Source organism: Ranitomeya variabilis, chromosome 3, assembly GCF_051348905.1.
Source record: "Ranitomeya variabilis isolate aRanVar5 chromosome 3, aRanVar5.hap1, whole genome shotgun sequence".
NCBI classification, from domain to species: Eukaryota; Metazoa; Chordata; class Amphibia; order Anura; family Dendrobatidae; genus Ranitomeya; species Ranitomeya variabilis.
This window is the reverse complement of record NC_135234.1, coordinates 516943588-516963649: the sequence shown is the minus strand read 5'-3', so window position 1 is coordinate 516963649 and position 20062 is coordinate 516943588. Positions and strand designations below refer to the sequence as shown.

The following is a 20062-nucleotide window of genomic DNA, read 5'->3' as shown; positions in this document are numbered from 1 at the left end:
CTTGTCCTGTAAATGACAGACTCCTGCATGGAGTCCTGAACATTCATTCATGCGCCTAAAATGAGGATTTTATCAAACCTACAGCAATAAGCACAGTAAGTGACACATTGCTAGAATCAGGATTGCTGTCCCTGTTTTTTACTGCCCTCAGATTGAGGTGTACATCTGATGACAGATTCCCTGTATGGTCCAGTATTGGGACTTTTCAATGTTTTGATAGTTACGAAGGTTCTTCTGACAAAAAAAGGATTACGTAAAGTGGACAATTCCTTTAATCTGTGCTGCAAAATGTTTCCAGAAGTCTGAAGTTCATTGTTTTCTAGGAAGAGAAGGAATATGTGGAGCTTCTGGCAGCTGAGAAACACCAAGTGGAAGCAATGAAAAATATACAGCACCAGAATAAAAGCTTATCCATGCTCGATGAGATCCTCGAAGATGTCAGGAAAGCAGCAGACAGACTGGAGGAAGAAATAGAGGACCATGCTTTCGATGACAATAAGTCAGTAAGTGTTGCTCTAATGTCATTATCCCTATCATGACCTGGCCAGTTTTTTTTGTGTGCTTTTCTTTTTTTTCTGCCCTTCTTCCAAGAGCCAAAACTTTTTATTTTTATGTCCATATAGCCGCATGGGTGCTTTTTTATGAGACAACTTGTAGTTTTGAATAATACCATTTACTTTTCTATATATTGTGCACAAAAACAGAAAAAGGTGAAGAGAAAAAAAAAAGTTAAGCAAATGTTTTTTTCTTTTAGTTTAAATTGCACTCATCTTACGTACCAAACTTATATAGTGTCATTAACTAATTACAGTTAATATATATGTTACCGTTGCGTGAACCAGTGTTTGCCCTCTGCCTGATTTCCTATTCTTTTGCATATTTGTCACACTTAAATGTTTCGGATCATCACCAAACAAATTTAAATATTAGACAAAGATAACACAAGTAAACACAAAATTCAGTTTTTAACCGAAGGTCTTTATTATTAAGGGAAAAAGAAATCCAAACCTACAGGGCCCTGTGTGAAAAAGTGATTGCCCGCTCACCCCCTCAAAAACTAAATTAAGTGTGGTATATCATATCTTTGGGAACCTGAGTTCAAATTCCCTTACCACACCAAGGCCTGATTACTGTCACACCTGTTCTCAATCAAGAAATCACTTAAATAGTACCTGCCTGACAAAGTGACGTAGACCAAAAGATCATCAAATGCTGCTATCCAAGGAAATTCTGGAACAAATGAGAAAGTAATTGAGATCTATCAGTCTGGAAAAGGTTAAAAAGCCACTTCTCAAGCTTTGGGACTACAGCAAACTACAGTGAGAGCCATTATCCACAAATGTCGAAAACACAGAACGGTGGTGAACCTTCCCAGGAGTGGAAGGCTGACCAAATTTACCACAAGTGCGCAGCGACGACTCATCTAAGAGATCACAAAAGACCCCACAACAACATCCAATGAACTTCTGGCCTCACTTGCCTCAGTTAAGGTCATAGTTCATGACTCCACCATAAGAAAGAGACTGGGCAAAAATAGCCTGCATGGCATAGTTCCAAGACGAAAACCACTGCTGAGCAATAAGAACATAAAGGCTCCTCTCAGTTTTGCCAGAAAACATCTTGATGATCCCCAAGATTTTGGAAGAATACTCTGTGGACTGATGAGACAAAAGTTGAACCTTTTTGGAAGGAAGATACATGTCACATTACATCTGGCTTAGAAGTAACACAGCATTTCAGAAAAGGAACATAATACCAACAGTAAAATATGGTGGCGGTAGTGTGACGGTCTGGGGCTGTTTTGATGCTTCATGACCTGGAAGACTTGCTGTGGTAAAAGGGACCATGAATTCTGTTGTCTACCAAAAAGTTCCGAAGAAGAATGTCCAGCCATCTATTCGTGACCTCAAGCTGAAGCGCACTTGAGTTATGCAGCAGCACAATGATCCAACATACACCAGCAAGTCCACCTCTGAATGGCTTAAGAAAAACAAAATTAAGACTTTGGGGTGGCCTAGTCAAAATCCTGACCTTAATCCGATTGAGATGCTGTGGCATAACCTTAACCCCTTAACCCCCAAGGGTGGTTTTCAAGTTAATGACCGGACCATTTTTGCAATTCTGACCACTATCCCTTTATGAGGTTACAACTCTGGAATGCTTCAACGGATCCTGATGATTCTGACATTGTTTTCTCGTGACATATTGTACTTCATGATAGTGGTAAAATTTCTTTGATATTACCTGCGTTTATTTGTGAAAAACGGAAATTTGGCGAAAATGTTGAAAATTTTGCAATTTTCAAACTTTGAATTTTTATGCCCTTAAATCACAGAGATATGTCACACAAAATACTTAAGAAGTAACATTTCCCACATGTCTACTTTACATCAGCACAATTTTGAAACCAAATTTTTTTTTGTTAGGGAGTTATAAGGGTTAAAAGTTAACCAGCAATTTCTCATTTTTACCCCACCATTTTTTTTTTTAGGGACCACATCACATTTGAAGTCATTTTGAGGGGTCTATATGATAGAAAATAGCCAAGTGTGACACCATTCTAAAAACTTCACCCCTCAAGGTGCTCAAAACCACATTCAAGAAGTTTATTAACCCTTCAGGTGTTTCACAGGAATTTTTGGAATGTTTAAAAAAAACAACGAACATTTAACTTTTTTTCACAAAAAATTTACTTCAGCTCCAATTTGTTTTATTTTACCAGGGGTAACAGGAGAAAATGGACCCCAAAAGTTGTTGTACAATTTGTCCTGAGTACGCTGATACCCCATATGTGGGGGTAAACCACTGTTTGGGCGCATGGCAGAGCTCGGAAGGGAAGGAGCGCCATTTGTCTTTTCAATGCAAAATTGTTATAGGGTCAGATCGCTGATCTGACACTTTGCAGATCACTGTGTCAGATCAGCGATCTGACAGGCACTGCAGGGACGCTTGCAAGCCACCTCCCTGCAGGACCCAGAAGCAGCCCCGCGGCCATATTGGATCCGGGCCTCGTAGCTCCGAGGGTCTAAGGGAAGCACGCAGGGAGCCCTCTCCCTGCGCGATGCTTCCCTATGCCGCCGGAACACTGCGATCATGTTTGATCGCAGTGTTCCGGGGGTTAATGTGCCAGGAGTCAGCTGACACTTGGCCACGCTCCCCCCTGTGAGCGCGGCCGATCGCATATGACGTACTATCCCGTCACTGGGTATTAAGTCCCATTTCACCTCGACGGGATAGTACGTCATATGGGATTAAGGGGTTCATGCTCGGAAACCCTTCAGTGTAGCTGAATTACAACAATTCTGCAAAGATGAGTGGACCAAACTTTCTTCCAGCGTCTTAAAAGACTCATTACCAGTTATCGCAAATGCCTGATTGCGGTGATGGCTGCTAAGGGTTTCCCAACCAGTTATTAGGTTTAGAGGGCAATCACATTTTTTCACACAGGGCCCTCTAGGTTTGGATTTCTTTTTTCCTTAATAATAAAGACCTTCATTTAAGAACTACATTTTATGTTTACTTGTGTTAGCTTTGTCTAATATTTGTTTGTTTGTAGATCTGATATGTTTAAGTGTGACAAACATGCAAAAGAATAGGAAACCAGGATATGTATGGTATGTACCGTATATGTCAGGCCTAGCGGATTTGTGACCTCAAGTATGCGATATACACACTTTCACTCATATTCTGACTAGACAAGTGCAGCCTTGCTGAATTTATTTGCATTGAGCTAGGTGGAGCATGTCTTGTAGGAATGTGGCCTGGAGTATGCATACATTGTATACTTACAGGCATATGAACTCCTGGCAGCAGGGAATCCTGACAGCAGGTGCTGTGCGCGATGTGAGAATTCAAAAGTATTCAGTCACTTAAAGTGCATATAGACTTTTGTGCTAAACTGGAAACCCCTTTCCGCCTCATTTGCATATCGATTTATACGCTGATTTCTCAGGAACAGAGGAATAGACTAGTTAGCTAAATGTACGAATGGACGGACTAGTCTTTGCAAGAGCTACATCTAAAAGGTTTGGTTTGCAAAATCCTGTTGACAGATTCCCTTTAAGGGGTTGTTGGATTCAGTTGATTCTGAGTATGAACATAAACCTGCTGGGACTTTCTAAATTACTTTTCCTTTAAAGCTTTCATCCTTGTTTCCACCTTTCTATATCTTTTGATTAACGTTCATAGTGATAAAATGTAAAAGTTGATTAAAACTTGCTCCCTTAAAGGTAATTTCTGCTGTCATTTTGGCAGAGCTTGCATCAGAGTACTAACACCCAGCAGTTATTTCATTGATGAAATGCTGTGGATTTGCCCCAGCGTTCTCATTTTGCATAATAGGGAGACATCCACAGTGACAATCTGCAGCATAAATTGACATGATGGGGACAACACATCCCCAGTACTGGGGTCAATTTCTGTAATAATTTGGCAATGTGTGGTTGAGGGTTCTTAATATGACCAGTACAATATTAGCACTGTATTATGTTGTGGATTTGCTGCTGGAAATATGTAACGGGTACAGATGTGGACACAAGAAAAGGCCCAGAAGATTGTAATACGCCACCAGATTTTTGCATTTTCTTGTGGGTGCTCCATTTCAGAGGGATGTATGATCAGAGAAAGATTTTGTATGCAGTATTCATCTTTTTTTTTTTTTCATATATCTATACATATTTAAAAAAAAAATCTTGAAATATTCCCGTTTTTACACCACTGAGGCTTTAAAGGTGTGGTAATCGGTGTTCCTTTATTCTCCATCATTCCTGGAGAGTAGGGTCACGTTCAAAGTACGGCATAATTCATATGAATGGAGATTTTTTGGTCATGCAGTAGATTTTTCCACTCTGGATTTGACGTAACTGGGAATATTTCTGAATTCACAGCATGATCATTATGTTGTGGATTTTCTGCAGCAAATTTTGCTTTCTAAATCCAAGGGCAGTAGGGTGAAATCCACAGTAAAATTGCTATGGTCCTTGCCTTTAGACGGGGTGGCACAAAGCAGTTAGTGCTGTTTTCTATAATGATTTGAGGTTGGGGGGGGGGGGGGCTAAAAACCTACACCCAGATTTTAGTTCACGCTCTCCAGTTAAATTTCTGCAGTACCAGTGCAATATAGTCAGCACATTATAGTAGCGTCTAGTGCAAGGATGCCTTTTCAGGAACAAGCCTTCCTAGTGCCGTATATACTCGAGTATAAGCCGACCCCCCTAATTTTGCCACAAAAAAATGGGAAAACTTATTGACTCGAGTATAAGCCTAGGGTGGAAAATGCAGCAGCTACCGGTGAATTTCAAAATTAAAAATAGATGCTCCATACTGTTCATTATGGCCCCATAGATGCTCCACATAAAGCTGTGCCACATATAATGCTCTGCACTGTTCATTATGGCCCCATAGATGCTCCACATAAAGCTGTGCCACATATAATGCTCTGCACCGTTCAGTATAGCCCCATTGACGCTTCACATAAAGCTGCCCCATATATAATGCTCTGCACAGTTCATTATGGCCCCATAGATGCTCCATAGAAAGCTGTGCCATATACAATGCTCTGCACCTTTGATTATGGCCCCATAGATGCTCCATAGAAAGCTGTGCCATATAAAATGCTCTGCACCTTTGATTATGGCCCCATAGAAAGCTGTGCCATATGCAATGCTCTGCACCTTTGATTATGGCCCCATAGATAGCTGTGCCATATACAATGCTCTGCACCTTTGATTATGGCCCCATAGAAAGCTGTGCCATATACAATGCTCTGCACCTTTGATTATGGCCCCATAGATAGCTGTGCCATATACAGTGCTCTGCACCTTTGATTATGGCCCCATAGATAGCTGTGCCATATATAATGCTCTGCACCTTTGATTATGGCCCCATAGATAGCTGTGCCATATATAATGCCCTGCACCTTTGATTATGGCCCCATAGATAGCTGTGCCATATATAATGCCCTGCACCTTTGATTATGGCCCCATAGATAGCTGTGCCATATACAATGCTCTGCACCTTTGATTATGGCCCCATAGATAGCTGTGCCATATACAATGCTCTGCACCTTTGATTATGGCCCCATAGATAGCTGTGCCATATATAATGCCCTGCACCTTTGATTATGGCCCCATAGATAGCTGTGCCATATATAATGCCCTGCACCTTTGATTATGGCCCCATAGATAGCTGTGCCATATATAATGCTCTGCACCGTTCAGTATAGCCCCATAGACGCTCCACATAAAGCCGCCCCATATATAATGCTCTGCACAGTTCATTATGGCCCCATAGATGCTCCATAGAAAGCTGTGCCATATACAATGCTCTGCACCTTTGATTATGGCCCCATAGATAGCTGTGCCATATACAATGCTCTGCACCTTTGATTATGGCCCCATAGATAGCTGTGCCATATATAATGCTCTGCACCTTTGATTATGGCCCCATAGATAGCTGTGCCATATGCAATGCTCTGCACCTTTGATTATGGCCCCATAGATAGCTGTGCCATATACAATGCTCTGCACCTTTGATTATGGCCCCATAGATAGCTGTGCCATATACAATGCTCTGCACCTTTGATTATGGCCCCATAGATAGCTGTGCCATATATAATGCTCTGCACCTTTGATTATGGCCCCATAGATAGCTGTGCCATATATAATGCCCTGCACCTTTGATTATGGCCCCATAGATAGCTGTGCCATATATAATGCCCTGCACCTTTGATTATGGCCCCATAGATAGCTGTGCCATATATAATGCTCTGCACCTTTGATTATGTCCCCATAGATAGCTGTGCCATATATAATGCTCTGCACCTTTGATTATGGCCCCATAGATGCTCCACATAAAGCTGTGCCATATATATAATGCTCTGCACCGTTGCCCCATAGATGCTCCACATAAATCTGTGCTATATACAATGCTGCTGCAATAAAAAAAAAAAAAAATGACATACTCACCTCTCTTGCTTGCAGCTCCTCAGCGTCCCGTCCCGGCGTCTCTCTGCACTGACTGTTCAGGCAGAGGGCGGCGCGCACACTATATGCGTCATCGCGCCCTCTGACCTGAACAGTCAGAACAAGAGGACGCGAAGACAGAGCGGCGCTCGGCGGGTGGAACGTGGACAGGTGACTATGAGATGCTTACCTGCTCCCGGCGTCCCTGGCTCCTTCCCCCGGACAGCTGGTCTCCAGGTGCCGCAGCCTCTTCCTCTGTCAGCGGTCACCATTACCGCTGATTAGAGGAATGAATTTGCGGCTCCACCCCTATGGGAGTGGAGTCCATATTCATTTCTCTAATGCAGTGATGGCGAACCTATGACACGCGTGTCAGTGCTGACACGCGTAGTCATTTTCAGTGACACGCCGGCCGCGGCCCCATAGAAGTTGCTTCTTTCCCAGGGTCTGAAGGAGAGGAAACTCTCCTTCAGGCCCTGGGAACCATATTAATGTGTAAAATAAAGAATTAAAATAAAAAATATAGCTATACTCACCTCTCCGACGCAGCCTGTACCTCCGCGAGGGAACCGGCAGCGTTGTTTGCTTAAAAATCGCGCTTTTCCTTCCTTACGTGAAGTCCCGGCTTGTGATTGGTCGCGTCGCCCATGTGACCGCGACGCGACCAATCACAAGCCAGAACGTGATTTTAAAATCCTGAAGGACCTAAAATTACGTCACGGCTTGCTGTGATTGGTCGCGTCGCGGCCACATGGGCGGCACGCGACCAATCACAAGCCGGGACTTCACGTAAGGAAGGAAAAGCGCGATTTTTAAGCAAACAGCGCTGCCGGTTCCCTCGCGGAGGTACAGGCTGCGTCGGAGAGGTGAGTATAGCTATATTTTTTATTTTAATTCTTTATTTTACACATTAATGTTGTTTCGATACCGATACCCGATACCACAAAAGTATCGGATCTCGGTATCGGAATTCCGATACAGCAAATATCGGCCGATACCCGATACTTGCGGTATCGGAATGCTAAACAATGGCATCCGATCCGATTTTTTATCGGATCGGATGCCATGCAGGAGGTCTGTGGGTCCAAACAACAGAGCTCCGGTGCAGAGCGTCTAGGCCTGGGACTTCCGGTAGGCCAGGCGCAGCTCCCGGAAGTCCCAGGCCTCTGCGTCGGATCTGTGTTGTTTGGGCGGCATTGCGCTGCTCCCTGCTCCCTGCTGCGCCGGCCAGAAGTCCCAGGCTGCACTTCTGAGGCCTGAGGAGATCGCTGTCTGGAGGCCCTGTGATTGCTGTCTGGAGGCCCTGTGATTGCTGTCTGGAGGCCCTGTGATTGCTGTCTGGAGGCCCTGTGATTGCTGTCTGGAGGCCCTGTGATTGCTGTCTGGAGGCCCTGTGATTGCTGTCTGGAGGCCCTGTGATTGCTGTCTGGAGGCCCTGTGATTGCTGTCTGGAGGCCCTGTGATTGCTGTCTGGAGGCCCTGTGACTACTACAGCAACCATCATCCAGTGAACTGTGGGGTGTCATTGGCCATTACTGAGATAAGTGAGAGGGAGGCAGTGATGGCGAACCTGTGGCAGTCCAGCTGTTGCAAAACTACAATTCCCATCATGGCTGGCCATTCAAAGCAAAGGCTTTGGCTGTGAAGACATGATGGGAATTGTAGTTTTGCAACAGCTGGAGTGCCACAGGTTCGCCATCACTGGAAGAATTCCCCCTCCCCCTCACTTATCTTAGTTCACGGCACCCCACACAAGTTAAATAATAGCAAGACCAACAAAAGAAACCAACTGACAGATGAACAAAGAAGTCACTAAGCAGGTAAGTTAATTCTAATTATACATATTTGTTATTTAAACTATACATGTCGCAAAATTATGGTTTTTTATCAAGGTGACACACCACCCAAGTTATGCTCGTTTTTTTGGCGAATTTTGACACACCAAGCTCAAAAGGTTGCCCATCACTGCTCTAATGAGTGGTACCATGTGACCGCTGAACAGGGGACGAGCTGCGGCACCGAAGACCGTGGGACTGGCAGGGGGAGCGCCAGGAGCGCCGGGACTAGGTGAGTATGCGACACGCTCTCTCCCCCTCACCCGCCGACCCCACCGCCGACCGTGACTCGAGTATAAGCCGAGAGGGGCACTTTCAGCCCAAAAATTTGGGCTGAAAATCTCAGCTTATACTCGAGTATATACGGTAACACTAGTTTCCTGATATCTGACCAGTATAAACTGACTTCCAAGCTTAAAGAATGAGGAAAATGCTCTGTAAGGTCACTTAAAAATCATAGTTTTCAGCAGCACATGTGCTGCCGAGAACAATAATGTTCTGTGTTCATAGGAAGTATAGGAGGCCTTCCTAAGCTATGTTCAAAAACTGATTGGCTTCTCTTTAGCCAGTCAGCAGTCATTCAACTAAAATATAAAATGTGTAAATAAATATTCCCCGTGATGTTTTATATTGTGATCTTTTTGGGGTGCCAGTTTTATTACATTTTACTGGACTGCAACAAATTCAATGGTGGCACATTTCTTTTTTAAGGGTAAATGTGAAAAATATTATGGTGTAATTTGTGCCCAAAAAGATGTTATCCAAGACTTGCATTCTTGTGTTTTAGACACATTTTGCAGCTTGATGGGTGCGGTTGCTGGGCCTTGCTGAATGGTTTGGGAGGAAAGGAGCTTAATGGTCCAACACCCTGTACAAAAACATGTGCCAAATTGTTACCTGCGTTTTTTTGTACAAAGTAATTGAACTAATAGGTGGTATGAGCTTAGTTTAGGTGGTCTTAAAATTAGACAGATTTATCTAACCACATGAACCACTTTGATAAGTTTGGAGCACTTTCTGTTGGTCTAGTCTCAGATAGCAATTCTAATCTTTACACAACGACCTCTCCCCCATGGGGTAAAAAAGGCCAAGTAGACTGATATTTCTCATGTAATTCACTGGTCACCTAGCGCACGTACTCATGAGATGGAAGGAAGAGTCTAAGGGTACCGTCACACTAAGCGACGCTGCAGCGATAGCGACAGCAATGCCGATCGCTGCAGCGTCGCTGTGTGGTCGCTGGAGAGCTGTCACACAGACCGCTCTCCAGCGACCAGCGATGCCGAGGTCCCCGGGTAACCAGGGTAAACATCGGGTTGCTAAGCGCAGGGCCGCGCTTAGTAACCCGATGTTTACCCTGGTTACCAGCGTAAAAGTTAAAAAAACAAACAGTACATGCTCACCTGCGCGTCCCCCAGCCTCTGCATCCTGACGCTGACTGAGCTCCGGCCCTAACAGCACAGCGGTGACGTCACCGCTGTTGCTTTCACTTTCAGTTTAGGGCCGGCGCTTTAGTGTCAGGAAGCAGAGGCTGGGGGACGCGCAGGTGAGTATGTACTGTTTGTTTTTTTAACTTTTACGCTGGTAACCAGGGTAAACATCGGGTTACTAAGCGCGGCCCTGCGCTTAGTAACCCGATGTTTACCCTGGTTACCAGTGTAAAATATCGCTGGTATCGTCGCTTTTGCTGTCAAACACGGCGATACACGGCGACCTAGCGACCAAATAATGTGCAGACCTTCTAGCAGCGACCAGCAATTTCACAGCGGGATCCAGATCGCTGCTGCGTGTCAAATACAGCGATATCGCCATCCAGGTCGCTGCAACGTCACGGATTGCTGGCGATATCGCCTAGTGTGACGGTACCTTAACTCAATATGGCCACCAAATCTAAAAAATCATTACCTACAACTTTAAAACAAAATAAAACAAACCCCTTTATCTTCTGCATGTCTAGATCCAATTATAAAACTAGAATGAAATAGATGATATATTTCTTTAGTTAAATTCTATTTACACTCTTTATTCCTATCATTGGCTAGGCAGAACACGCCAAGGAATAAGCAAATCGCTTGTTTGCCAGCTGATCTGTTCATTTATGTGGCAACGAAATCCCCATCGGCATGTAAACAAGGACGCTGTATGGGGAGATGACCATCCTATCAGTAGTTGTTCTGTCCCCATCAGTTTGTGTAAATGGGCCAGTAAGGGTGGTGATTGACTTTTCTACAGTTGTTCAGTTGTAACAAGCTGGAGTCAGCCAATGTAAATCCTAGATCTGGTTTCTGTAAGCCACATAAGGGTGGACATACCATTTGGTAGAGAAAAAAAAAAAATCAGCTCACCATGTCTTTTATCTTGACCTCCTGTGTGATCACCAAACAACTCGCACGGACCAGGGTGAAGTAGCCACAATGAATCCAACAGAAAAGCAGGTGTCCAGCAAGTGGTGAAGGTAAAAAATAACTTTTAATGAAAATAAATTAAAAATATATCCATATATATGGTATCCAGCACTCAGTACACACTGGCTATAGAACCTAATGACGATCTACGCGTTTCGACCTGGTGGTCTTAGTCATGATCTCAGATCATGACTAAGACCACCAGGTCGAAACGCGTAGATCGTCATTATGCTCTATAGCTAGTGTGTACTGAGTGCTGGATACCATATATATGGATATATTTTTAATTTATTTTCATTAAAAGTTATTTTTTATCTTCACCACTCGCTGGACAGACATACAATTTGGGCCCAAGAGGTAAGGGGACCCGATTCTATCTCCACAGCCGGTGGAATTGTGCGTCATGATGAGTTATTGGACTGCAAAGGGCCCATATGCTGTTCTTGCACATGACCTTCTGGAGCCTATGTCCCCTCCTGAAGCCATGCTCCCGTATTGGATTATTGGCCATGAACCTGACAGCTTTCATAGTATCCACTTTTATATTACTGGCTTACTGATATGCCCTAATGGGACCACTCTAATTAGGGTTTGTATTGGAAATAGGTACGTGGTGTAAATGTGGAGGCTGTCCTGAGGGTAGAGGAGGATGACGTGAAGAGGAATACATCCCAGCACCAAGGGGAGGACGACTTGGGACTCAGTATGCTGATCGACTCTCAAAATAACCAGTACATTTTGACCAAACCCAGGGATTCCACTATACCTCGCGCTGACCACCATTTTATCAAGGTACCTCCTCCTGAATGGACGCCTTATTGTATACCAATCATCTGTATACTAATATTTAGAAGCTTTTTTTGCTTTTAAAGGACATAGGTGCCATGTTGACCGAAAAATTATTGCTGATCAATCACTAATGTTATGCGTTATAAGTTCAGTGTAAGGTGATCACCCCAAGATTTCGATAAATCACTTCTCACTTTTGGACGAATGATTAGTGTAAGCCATTTTCCTAATTTGCTTTTGATGCTATTACTGAGGCAGTCTTTTGTCCTATAGGATATTGTGTCCATAGTAATGGTGTCTCTGCCCTGTGGATGGGCATGTACGATGATCGGACTGCCCACGATGTTTGGCTATATCATCTGTGGCGTTCTCCTGGGGCCATCTGGATTAAACAGTATAAAGGTAATGTAGGAGTTTGTGCTAAACGTTCTGGGAGCCATTGATTTTAATTTACACAGTAGCTCAATATTAATCCGGACTGTCATCTTTACGGACATGTCTGCTTTATTAAATATGTGTAACCTACAAGGCCGTGTTCCCACCAAGTGTAAACGCTGCAGTTTTTGTGCACGATATCTGCTGTGTTTAATAGTTCAAGCAAAGTGGATATGATTTCATGGAAACTCATACCGACTGTGCATCTAAAGATGTTGTTGAGCTCAGCATTTTTTTGCTGCGTTTAAGGGGAGTTGTGAAATACAAAGAAAAAGACAAAAACTGCACAGCAAATCAGAGTGCGCACCCAATAAGTAAATAACCATGATTTATTCAATAGCAAAAGTGGCACTGACAAACAAAAAAGATAAAAAATTTGGATAACAGACGGGGGATGGATAAATAATCCAAAAAATCCCCAAACATAACATAAAGAGAAAATGCATTAAAAAAAAAAAAGCAAATCAGAACAGATTAGTGTTTGCTTATTTTGGTGCACACTGGAAAAAAGCAGCATTTTTGCACTTACTTTTGCCGAGGAAATCCTGCTTTCGGAATAGTTCGCCTCCATTTCTGATGTATTTTGCGAAATGTCAGGAGATCTCACTGGTGGGGATCTTTACCCTTTAACCTCCATGAAGAAAGCGCCATGTATCTTTTTTCTGACTGATAACAGAACCATTGAAGTCAAGGGGCAAGTTTGTATACCAGATTGTCATAAGGACCAGACGGGTGTACAGGTGAACCCTGCAAGTATACCAGGAGTACATGTCCAGTACATGGAAAATCATCCACGTGGAGAAGACTGGTGCAAAGTAGATAAAAGCCAAAACCTCTGAAATAATGGTGTATGGTGAACTCACATTGCTTTTCTTTTTTTTTTCTCATTAAGTCTATTGTCCAAGTGGAAACTCTTGGAGAGTTCGGTGTCTTTTTCACACTTTTTCTTGTTGGATTGGAATTTTCCCCAGAAAAACTGAGAAAGGTTGGTACGTTTTACTTACTAATGTACAGTAAATGTAAGTCAAAAATGCTACGTGCTGCAAGGCTAATGTTGGTAAGCCGGCCTTTCCTCAGGTAATGACTTTTGAGTTTTCATTGGTTGTAAGCCATAATCATCAACATTATCAGAAATAAACACTTGAAATAGATCACTCCATGAGTGATGAGATGAGTAAAATGTTATGCACTCCTGGCTTTACCTCAATAAATACTTCAGTAAGTCAGTATTTCAATGGAGAATGTAAAACCCCGAAACGGCGATAAACTAGTCACTATCCGAAGGTTACATTTCCCTTGTTTTTGGGGTTATGTTTGATTGTTCTGCTGAAAATGATCCACGTGACTACATTTGTTTGGGACCAATTTAGCTTTGTGTCCCAAATGCAGTGGAAAATATGGTGTTCAGGCGAGGTGAAACGGACATCCCCATGATTAGCATGTGGTCAGTGGACAAAGCTTAAAGGGAGAGGAGGCTCTGTGTGGACACCAGTCCCAGGTATGCTTCTCTGTTATTTATAAAGGAGCTCCAAAATGCATTGTACCTCCGGAGACTTTCCCGATAAAGGTTTTCCATTGATCTTCCACATTGTCAGCTGGTTATCTGCCCCTACATTAGTGTCCCTTGTGTGGGGTGTCCAGCTATGCCTGTCTAGTCCCTTGAGTGTTTCTGGATTCCCAGCATGGTTTGCACACCTGACTGGGGACCTAGGACACTGCTGGTGATCGCATCCAGCGCTGCCCAGTTTTCTGCCTTTACGTGAGCTAAGCACATTGTAGCTAGTATAAACATAAAGAACAAAAACCGAACTGATGTCCATAAAATGATTAATTTTATTAAATATTAGTGACAAAAAATAACACTACATAAATTGGTAGGGGACGAGAAAGAAACCAAAAAAGTATGGCACAAAAAGGATATAGCAGCATAAAATGCACAGTCTAAAATATAACAGTACTATGTGAATAAATAAATAAATAAATATATATGTATCATATAGTCGAAGACTGAAAAATATAGATGTAAGTTTGTTTACTCCTTAGCATACAATACCCAAAATTAATAATACATAAACATGTATATATGTGAGAAAAGTGCAAACACTAGTGCAAAGATAAATAAAGTGCACAGGTGCAAAAAAAATATATATGATGAGGTAAGCTGCTCGGGTAACAATTAACTGCAGGAGACTGCCATCTAGTGTCTAGGCACTAATCCAAGACAAGCTCAAATTGCTCCCCTTAAATAATTAATATGTTTACAGGTGTAACAATCCTAATAGGAGGAAGCAAAGAGTGGAGCAAGGGAAAGCGCCCAGGGCAAGTTTGTACCTGCAATGCTGCTGTATCCAGGATGTGCCAGTCCCCGACGCGCGTTTCGGCGCTAGCCTTCGTCAGGGGGTCTCTCTCTTTGCTTCCTCCTATTAGGATTGTTACACTTGTAAACATATTAATTATTTAAGGGGAGCAATTTGAGCTTGTCTTGGATTAGTGCCTAGACACTAGATGGCAGTCTCCTGCAGTTAATTGTTACCCGAGCAGCTTACCTCATCATATATATTTTTTTTGCACCTGTGCACTTTATTTATCTTTGCACTAGTGTTTGCACTTTTCTCACATATATACATGTTTATGTATTATTAATTTTGGGTATTGTATGCTAAGGAGTAAACAAACTTACATCTATATTTTTCAGTCTTCGACTATATGATACATATATATTTATTTATTTATTTATTTATTCACATAGTACTGTTATATTTTAGACTGTGCATTTTATGCTGCTATATCCTTTTTGTGCCATACTTTTTTGGTTTCTTTCTCGTCCCCTACCAATTTATGTAGTGTTATTTTTTGTCACTAATATTTAATAAAATTAATCATTTTATGGACATCAGTTCGGTTTTTGTTCTTTATGTTTATATATGAATTTCCGATTTGTCTGGTATTATGTCCATTGTTTTGGGTATATGTGCACATTTTTACTATCTTCACACATGTGTAGTTTTGCATATCCCTTGCCTTGAGTTATTTATTTACATTGTAGCTAGTGTGGAGCGATACCTTCTGATACTTGAAAGTATCGGTATCGGATAGTATCGGCCGATACCCGAAAAATATCGGATATCGCCGATACCGATACCCGATACCAATACAAGTCAATGGGACACAAGTATCGGAAGCTATCCTGGATGGTTCCCAGGGTCTGAAGGAGAGGAAACTCTCCTTCAGGCCCTGGGATCCATATTCATGTAAAAAATAAAGAATTAAAATAAAAAATATCGATATACTCACCCGTCCGGCGGCCCCTGGACCTTACCGATTGTAACCGGCAGCCTCCGTTCCTAAGAATGAGTTTAGGACCCTCGATGACGTCGCGGCTTGTGATTGGTTGCGTGCCGCTCATGTGACCGCTCACGCGACCAATCACAAGCCGCGATGTCATCGCAGGTCCTAAACTCCTCAATGAGTATTTTAATGAAATAAAGACACAGGTTGTTGTAATATTTTATTATACTGGTAATCCACCTGATGACCCTCAAATCTAAATAATGTGTGTGTGTTTTATTAACCATTTCGTACTATTGGATTAATAATGGATAGGTGTCATGATTGACGCCTCTCCATTATTAATCTGGCTTAATGTCACCTTACAATAGCAAGGTGACATTAACCCTTCATTACCCCATATCCCACCGCTACACGGGAGTGGGAAGAGAGTGGCTAAGTGCCAGAATAGGCGCATCTTCCAGATGTGCCTTTTCTGGGGTGGATGCGGGCAGATGTTTGTAGCTGGGGGGGGGGGGGCCAATAACCATGGACCTTCTCTTGGCTATTAATATCTGCACTCAGTCACTGGCTTTACCACTCTGGCGGAGAAAATTGCGCGGGAGCCCACGCCAATTTTTTCCGCCATTTAACCCTTTATTTTACAAGCTAGAGTGCCCACATTTTGCACATACACACTACAAACATTAATAGTGTGGAATATGCAAAAAAAAAAGGGATATGAGATGCTTTACTGTATGTAAACCATGTCTCATATCATGTCGGGTTTGTGAAGGAGAAATGAAAAGCCGGCAATTGAATTACCGGATTTTCACATATCTGGCGCTGAATTAAATATAAATACAGAATATATATATATATGTCTCAATGATATATATAGATATATATAGTGTGTATATATACGGTGTGTGTGTGTGTATATGTATGTATGTATGTATATGTATGTGTATATATATATATATATATATATATATATATATATATATATATATATATATATATATACATGTGTGTGTGTGTATGTGTGTATATATATATGTATATATATATATATATATATATATATATATATATATATATATATATATATATATATATATATATTTATTTATATTATATATATATATATATATATATATATATATATACATATATACATATATACACTCACCGGCCACTTTATTAGGTACACCTGTCCAACTTCTTGTTAACACTTAATTTCTAATCAGCCAATCACATGGCGGCAACTCAGTGCATTTAGGCATGTAGACATGGTCAAGACAATCTCCTGCAGTTCAAACCGAGCATCAGTATGGGGAAGAAAGGTGATTTGAGTGCCTTTGAACGTGGCATGGTTGTTGGTGCCAGAAGGGCTGGTCTGAGTATTTCAGAAACTGCTGATCTACTGGGATTTTCACGCACAACCATCTCTAGGGTTTACAGAGAATGGTCCGAAAAAGAAAAAAAATCCAGTGAGCGGCAGTTCTGTGGGCGGAAATGCCTTGTTGATGCCAGAGGTCAGAGGAGAATGGGCAGACTGGTTCGAGCTGATAGAAAGGCAACAGTGACTCAAATCGCCACCCGTTACAACCAAGGTAGGCCTAAGAGCATCTCTGAACGCACAGTGCGTCGAACTTTGAGGCAGATGGGCTACAGCAGCAGAAGACCACACCGGGTACCACTCCTTTCAGCTAAGAACAGGAAACTGAGGCTACAATTTGTACAAGCTCATCGAAATTGGACAGTAGAAGATTGGAAAAACGTTGCTTGGTCTGATGAGTCTCGATTTCTGCTGCGACATTCGGATGGTAGGGTCAGAATTTGGCGTAAACAACATGAAAGCATGGATCCATCCTGCCTTGTATGGAGCATCTTTGGGATGTGCAGCCGACAAATCTGCGGCAACTGTGTGATGCCATCATGTCAATATGGACCAAAATCTCTGAGGAATGCTTCCAGCACCTTGTTGAATCTATGCCACGAAGAATTGAGGCAGTTCTGAAGGCAAAAGGGGGTCCAACCCGTTACTAGCATGGTGTACCTAATAAAGTGGCCGGTGAGTGTATATGCACATATATACACACACACACACATATATACATACTGTATATATGTTTTAACGAACATTTGAGCACATAAATCCATTAGATGTTGGTCTTGCAAGCCTGCGAGAAAATATCGCAGTACGGATGCCATACGGATTACATACGGAGGATGCCATGCGCAAAATACGCTGACACACCCTGCCTACGGATGACATACGGATCACTATTTTTGGAACATTTCTGCGTATTACGGCCGTAAAACACGGAACGTATTTACATACGCTGAGTGTGACGCTGGCCTAATTTGTAGGTTTAAAGGGACTCTGTCAGCACAGACTGACACTGGAAACCACATAAGGTGCTTGGTGCATCATGGCATGGCCAAACGTTTAGGTGCTCCTTCCCACCTGCTTGTTTTCCCTCCGCATCCATCCACCTGATCTTTGATTGACAGCTCTGGCTCCATAGCGTCAGAGAAGGGCGGAGATGGAGGGAAACCAAGCAGGCGGTAAGGTGTATATAAATGTTTGGCCCCGCCATGAAGCACTTGATTTCAACAGTCATCCTGTGCTGACACTCCCTTTAGCTAAGGCTCAGAAGAGACTATACCTGGAATAGCAGGCAGCAGGTAAGTGGCAGTCTGGAGCATGTACAGTGCCACGGGGTCAGGGCTAAAGCCGACTTTCCAGTTTTTACACTTTGCTATTTAGCAACAGGAGTGTCCTGACTTGTATAGCTGCGGCAAAGTCCACATTTCATGCCACTGCCTTGCAAACTACATGTTGCCATTTTTGGCTGGGAACATTTTGCATTAAATTTTTTTTTCTAAAACGTTTACAACTAAGATTAGCAATTAGAATGGGACTGGTAAAAATAAATATGACTGCAGGATCAAAAGTGCAGGCTTTATTTGTAGTCTGTTACCATGGAGATACAAAGGTTTGCATGAGTGCTGTGGACACAAAAGTTAGGATAAAATAAATTGTAACTGTCGATTGATCTTTTAAGTATTGTTATGTGCAAAACTACTGTTGTCTCTATTGTCAGTTTTACTTGTCAGTGAGATGTAATATGATTTATTTTTACCCCTTAGGTATGGAAAATTGCTGTGCAAGGCCCATGCTTCATGACAGTTTTAATGATTGCATTTGGTTTACTGTGGGGACACTTCCTACAAATCAGACCTACGCAGAGTGTCTTCATTTCAACATGTTTGTCTTTGTCTAGTACCCCCTTGGTGTCCAGGTTCCTTGCAGGCAGCTCTCGAGGAGATAAAGATGGTAACTAAATGACCTTCAAGTTTGTGTACAAACTACACACATACATATATGTATGTGTGTGTGTCTATATGTGTGTGTATATGTATAATATATGTGTGTGTGTGTATATACAGTGCCTTGCGAAAGTATTCGGCCCCCTGGAACTTTTCAACCAATCCCACATATCATGCTTCGAACATAAAGATACCAAATGTAAATTTTTGGTGAAGAATCAATAACAAGTGGAACACAATTATGAAGTTGAATGAAATTTATTGCTTATTTTAAATTTTTGTGGAAATTCAAAAATTGAAGAGTGGGGCATGTAATATTATTCGGCCCCTTTACTTTCAGTGCAGCAAATTCACTCCAGAAGTTCATTGTGGATCTCTGAATGTTCCAATATTGTCCTAAATGCCTAATGATGATAAATATAATCCACCTGTGTGTAATCAAGTCTCCGTATAAATGCACCTGCTCTGTGATAGTCTCAGGGTTCTTTTTGAAGCACAGAGAGCATCATGAAGACCAAGGGTCACAACAGGCAGGTCCGTGATACTGTTGTGGAGAAGTTTAAAGTTGGATTTGGATACAAAATGATTTCCAAAACTTTAAACATCCCAAGGAGCACTGTGCAAGCGATCATATTGAAATGGAAGGAGTATCCTACCACTACAAATCTACCAAGACCCGGCCGTCCCTCTAAACTTTCATCTCAAACAAGGAGAAGTCTGATCTGAGATGCAGCCAAGAGGCCCATGATCACTCTGGATGAACTGCAGAGATCTACAGCTGAGGTGGGACAGTCTGTCCATAGGACAACAATCAGTCGTACACTGCACAAATCTGGCCTTTATAGAAGATTGGCAAGAAGAAAGCCATTTCTCAAAGATATCCATAAAAAGTGTTTGTTTAAAGTTTGCAACAAGCCACCTGGGAGACACACCAAACATGTGGAAGAAGGTGCTCTGGTCAGATGAAACCAAAATCAAACTTTTTGGCAACAATGCCAAACGATATGTTTGGCGTAAAGGCAACACAGCT

General features: G+C 42.2%; 1 protein-coding gene across 4 annotated transcripts in view; it reads left to right on the top strand.

Moving 5' to 3' along the window:
- The window catches only part of SLC9D1 (solute carrier family 9 member D1), a 46418-nt gene that overhangs the window by 11109 nt on the left and 15247 nt on the right, over nucleotides 1-20062 (top strand). For all 4 annotated transcript variants that reach the window (XM_077296942.1, XM_077296944.1, XM_077296943.1 and 1 more), the window contains 5 exons: nucleotides 324-503; nucleotides 11809-11994; nucleotides 12265-12393; nucleotides 13319-13411; nucleotides 18853-19039. In XM_077296942.1, the coding sequence (XP_077153057.1) occupies nucleotides 324-503; nucleotides 11809-11994; nucleotides 12265-12393; nucleotides 13319-13411; nucleotides 18853-19039 (775 nt within the window). The remainder of the gene's footprint in view (nucleotides 1-323; nucleotides 504-11808; nucleotides 11995-12264; nucleotides 12394-13318; nucleotides 13412-18852; nucleotides 19040-20062) is intronic.